Source organism: Botryllus schlosseri, chromosome 3 (assembly GCF_051294905.1).
Source record: "Botryllus schlosseri isolate E-star chromosome 3, Bs_hap1, whole genome shotgun sequence".
Taxonomy (NCBI): domain Eukaryota; kingdom Metazoa; phylum Chordata; class Ascidiacea; order Stolidobranchia; family Styelidae; genus Botryllus; species Botryllus schlosseri.
The window spans coordinates 24,741,990-24,747,510 of NC_137238.1; the positions used below are offsets into that span (position 1 = coordinate 24,741,990).

The window sequence follows — 5,521 nt, forward strand, 5'->3', positions numbered from 1 at the left end:
CCGTGTAAGAATTTTCCGGAATGAATGCAGATATAGTGTTACTGATCGCCGTACCCCACCCAACGTACGTTGGTACACGTTTTCTCTTACATTATTGGTCGCGATAAAAATTACCGTTAGGATTCTGACGTCATGTTGTTTTTGGCGGTATGGACTAACCGCGACGTTGGTCAGTCGCAGTAATTCTGCCACTCGGGTTTTGTATTGTTACCTTGTCGCCGGCATCTGCCATGATGCAACAGAAATGTGTCTGCCTTTAGCTCCTAATTACGCAGTAATCCCCTCGTAATAACCAGTCTTACTTCTGTTAGGTGGCGGTGATTTATGGCCTTCACATCGTATCCCAAACGTCTGGTGCCGTGTAGCACTAACGAGAATGCAATAGCGGAAAATAGCTCATAAACATTACAGACATGTTTTCCCGGGTGACCGTTAAGACACTCCTACGTCTGACAGATACGCGCTACACGGTTTTTATAGTCTCAAGTGCCGTTACACCGTAAATCCACATTCCACTCGCTGCTGCGTCCTTACTCTGTCATTTCTATAAAATCGATCCTACGATGAAGCCGTCTGACAGTTTCAAAGTTTGAATTTATTAGTAATAACTTCGTCGAATGCGCTCGCATGACGAAAATAAAATGTGCGGCAGTGATGGACGGAAACTCAAATAAACGTGTGTCGACTGACAGAAACGAAAGAAAATATATAAATTATTTATTCAATAAATCGTTGAACATCGTCGGCGTTACGTAGTTGCACTGTCTCCACCATCTAATTTTACAGCCGCTCGGTGATCGTTTTGCTACAGTCAGCTTTAAATACATGGATTCATGAGATGAATAACTGACTAATATCAAATTGATTCGAATGAAGTACACAAATTACTACGGAACCAGTGACTCTGAAGGTCAAATCTCGCGTAGCAATAGTTCTTAAAATATCTCTATTCAGATTCAAAATCGTTGTCAATATCTTGGTGCGTTAAAATCATGATGATTCACGTGGTGAATAACATTTTAGCCGTTGAACATAGCTATTGCAGTAGGTGCGTGAGTTGTAGTGCCACGTACAGTCATACAAAACGTGTGGTGAAAGGGCCATTCTGGATGGCGAGCTGTGCGACAATTAAAGGCAAGAACGCGGCCATAAAAAAACTTGGTTGTTTGAAGGGAATGTGTCCTTGCTCGGCACTTCAAATACCGAAGTAAATTTTACTGAGGGTTCGTATTATATCACAGCTGTATCCATCCAACGATACTAAATGTCGTATTACTATCTCAACACGCAATAGAAGGATTATGGCGTTGTCCATCGGTATATATAGCACGAGGCATGACTGTCAGATGGCGGACTGACATTATATGCAAACGGACAAAAGGTATTGTTGGTCATAGAAAATATATGTGTCATAATCGGAAGATAGGACAACTGCGGAGAAGATAGAATGTTCGCTGCGCGCGCAGGTACGAAAAATCACAGTCTCTTCGGGATTACGGCAAAATGCGTTATCTCCATTCCTTTACTTCGCTTCAAATCGCCCTGTTGCAAAGCACCGGTCATCAGATATCCGTTCTGAACGTCGCTTTGCGATATGCGCGCGGATAAATGTAACTTGAAGTCCGGGCTGTTCCTTCGCTTGAAGCGGCCGGTTATGGTTAATGTCCCGTCGCGGTTTTGGGAGATGCGTCCGACCGCAGAATAAGTTTGCGAACCGCCGAGGCTGCTCTCGACTACCGTGCAATATCTCTTCCACCATCTAAACAGATGAAATGATGCTTATACAGTGTCCAAGCAAGCATAACAAGGAGAATGATACGTAGGTATACGTTCACTTTCATTTCGTTTATTGCTATGTGCCGGAATTCACAACGTCGTTATCCGTTCAGTAAAACAACGGTGGAATTAGCTATTCTGCCTTCTTACAGATCACTCTGCTCGATAGGAAGCAAACATTATCTGGGTCGATTCTTCGTATACCTAACACACATTTCACAAACGGCAGACATATATCCAATTAAGTCGTGGATCGAGTTCTCAAAATGCACCTGCGCATATGGGTGGTAAGCTTCTTAACCCGAGTGTCTTGACATACTAGCGAATGACAGGTTATGATTGCGCCGCTAAGTATGGTCCAGTGGACAAGCGGTTGGTTGATTTGGACGTAGGAACTAAACCATGTTAAATGTGGCAATGAGCGTGGAGTAAACGCACAGATATAAAGCGCTTTTAGTACATGCCTATCACTTTTAGGTGGCTAGAAATGTAGTTTTCGATTATCTATCAAGTGAAATTAAGATACACATTTGGATTATGTATAACAATACATCAGCCTATAAATACATGAGTGAAATAATGCGTATTATCCAAATTTCCACCAAACATATGTCATATAATTCCTCCATAGCCGGTCAAAATTGGTTCACAAGCATAAGGAAAAGTAACAAATTCCTAGTAAGTATCCTACGCCTGGTTTTGCCACGAAAACAGAAGAATATGAAACAGAAGTGGAAATAGTCTGATAACCAAGACAGATGAGTGAAGCAGTGCAAGTAGGCAAAAGATGGCTGAGTACTCCAAAAAGTTATTAGTACTCCGTTACTGATCATCTATGAATATCTCGCACGCTCACCTATTAACTTTTATGGTCCATTGCACTGTTTTCGCGTTTTTAGCCCATTCTTCTTCCGGATACAATAACACCTTCGCGGTGGTGCATTTCGGACCTGTCAGCAACGTTTCGCATTGCGACTGCCCCAACGCGTCCCAGTATTCATCGTAGATGCTGCGCTTGCGCTGTTTACAAGGCGGAGGAAAAAAATCGTCTAGATTACAGTTCGTGAATGAGTCCTCAAGGTCCACACACAGCGCAATGTCGTCCGACATTCCGCGCCTGGTTAGCGAATATTCGTAGTCGGAATCGGTCTTCATGCTTTCGACGCTGTTGACGGTTTTAGTGTGATCTTTAACGACAGACTTTCTGTATTCCTTTCGCTTTTTGAAACAGTCCACTTCGAGTCGTACGTTACGCGCGTCGCAGTGTTGAGGGACGTGAAAACTGAATTCGTTGAGCGCCGAAGTGTCACCGTGTCGTTTCGAAGCCCGGTGGGATAGTTGATCCAGTACTCCCATGGTGGTGGCTGCGCGGATTAGTCGCCGGCCGACTTTGTGATGTCTAGCGTTAAATCTGAACATATGCGCGCATGCTGGTTACAAGTGTACTCGAAAAGGATTTATCCGTCTTAATCCGATACATAAAACCGTCTGGTACCGAGGAAGCGTACATGGTGAAAAATACAGGATACGCAAGCCTATCTCATTCGTTTTTGAGTTATAATTCAGGTATTTATAATCGCTGCTGCTTAACTACTACCATTTAGGCACCTCCTTGACTTCCGTCCACATAAGCTATGTCATAAAATAACTCGAATGAAAGGGGGTCGCAATGTAAGGCGGCAGATTACGAATCATAATTAGGGATATCATCGACCTGGCGCAAATTTACAATTGTAGTAACCGTGAACACGAAAAGGGAAAAACAATACGTACTACCATTGGAATTTGAGTGCCGTTTAAAGAGTTTCGCACCACATCAGTTTATTACGTTGATTGTAGCGTTGTAATGCTCATGCATGCTTATGATATGTTCAATCCTTTCGAATTTACAAAGACCCTCTCTCCTCACATACATCCAGTCCAGTGACTTTATCTGTCGCAGCAACAAGGTCTATTTATGAGTGGTCGATGAATAGCCCATAATGTTTATATTAAGTTTCGGACATTAAACATGTCGCAATATTATTGTACAATGATATACAGTCTGTCGTTCATTCTGGTGTGCAATTAATGGCATTTCCATTTGTTGTCCCGTGATTACTCGTACGGGTCATAATAGCCACGCTATCGGTAGTCGGATGTGTCTCACCTTCTCTGATATTATTTGGTTGTGGAGACAATAATGTATCTCACGATTACCATTCAACTATAGACGGAATCATAAATTACATATCGCAGCCATTTAGTGTCTACAATCTTCGAAATCTCACATGACTAAGTATTACAAATTTATTTAACTACCTCGTTATCTGATAGCATACGATTTATTGCAGCGATAAAATTGACAGCTATATGGAGATTCGCAAAATGCAAACATATGCTTGATCGTGTAAAAATGAAGAGCGATAAGATGCAACTTAGTTTATGATAGTCTATGTCTATTTGCGCTGTATAAGCCTCCTTTATCCAATAAGCGTACATTAAACAATGGGAAGTGAAATGTGCAAGCCTAAATGGATATATGCTATTCGTATATGTGTTTGCATGAAATTTGTATATTTACCAACAATAAAGTCAATAATTTCAAGTTAACCATATGCATTCTAATTCGTGATTCTGCAGTCCTCTCCAGACACAACTAAAATACAAAATGTTCCTCAGTTTATGAACCCTCTAAATACCAGTCTACCAGACAGTAAGCTTAAAACTGAATTACTTGGATGCCAAAAAGGATCAATATGCCGTAACTATAGATTCGGATGGGATATGTCCCCTTATTTTACGCCGCACCTGCTAGCCCTGCGACGCCCGCGAAGAAGACTGAAGAGTTTTGTGATGCAACAAGCCAATTTCATGGTGCGGAATCGAGAGATACTCTATGCGAGAGAAGCAACTTTTTTCGAATTGTAATGAGAGCTGGGTTTTTATTTTGGTATACAGTAAATATTCGCCATATCACATTTTCGGCGTTGGAGTCACGCAATTCGCAAGCCTAATTTGATGGATATAACCGTCTCAAATACTTTAAATAGCATACAGTTACGGCTTGTTGACATACATCCCACTATCGCACCTGCCTTGCCTGGAAATATTTTCGTAGACATTTTCAAAGTTGCTGTCCCGATTTTCAACTCCGCATGAATTCCTTAGCTCAAAACGCATTTCTTACAAGTACCTGCTGTTAGTGACAGATTTGAAAGTACTGCGAAAGTAGATGCATATAGCCGTAGTACACAATGCACACCATATTCGAGTACTTTATGGACATTACGCTACTTTTTCAAATACAACCATGATTCTTCTAGGGGTAAATGATAATGCAGTTTGTGATAATTATTATTAGTCAGTACACCAATGTGAAGTTACCTACGGACCTGCCACATGATGCTTGGACTAGGGGATTGTTCATATCTTTGGATATTCTCGGCAAACTTGAGAAAGACTAAACCAGTATATTCTAGAACATGCACCGGTCTTTTAGTCGATCATTTGTTTATTTTTCACCTGTAATTTCATCGAAAATCTGATGTCACTGACGATGAAGTGACATATTAGTTAATGGCATGATCTTGCCGCGGGTGCGTAGTATTACATCAAGTTCGAGTATAATGGAGGTAATCCAATCCAAACTAGTAATAACATGTGTTGCTGTAATATAATTGATTGTTTGATATTTTTTAATGAAAGGTTCTACTAATCTAAATGAACCTTAAGTGTTTAAATGCAATAAAGTGACCTAACATTC

The 5,521-nt window shown here is 41.1% G+C and overlaps 1 protein-coding gene across 1 annotated transcript; it reads right to left on the bottom strand.

Moving 5' to 3' along the window:
* Positions 1 to 574: 574 nt before the first annotated feature.
* Positions 575 to 4,910, bottom strand: LOC145436154 (uncharacterized). Its single transcript, XM_080313434.1, has 2 exons — positions 2,633 to 4,910; positions 575 to 1,759 (listed from the first exon to the last, which is right to left on the bottom strand). The coding sequence occupies exons 1-2, from the start codon at positions 3,193 to 3,195 to the stop codon at positions 1,477 to 1,479; spliced, it is 846 nt and encodes a 281-aa protein (XP_080169560.1). The 5' UTR covers positions 3,196 to 4,910; the 3' UTR covers positions 575 to 1,476.
* Between the last annotated feature and the right edge of the window lie 611 nt (positions 4,911 to 5,521).

Coding starts and splice junctions, on each gene's coding strand:
- LOC145436154 (XM_080313434.1), bottom strand. CDS start 3,195: ATGTTCAGATTTAACGCTAGACATCACAAAGTCGGCCGGCGACTAATC. Junction 1,760..2,632: donor TGGACCATAAAAGTTAATAG/GTGAGCGTGCGA, acceptor TCATCTGTTTAG/ATGGTGGAAGAGATATTGCA.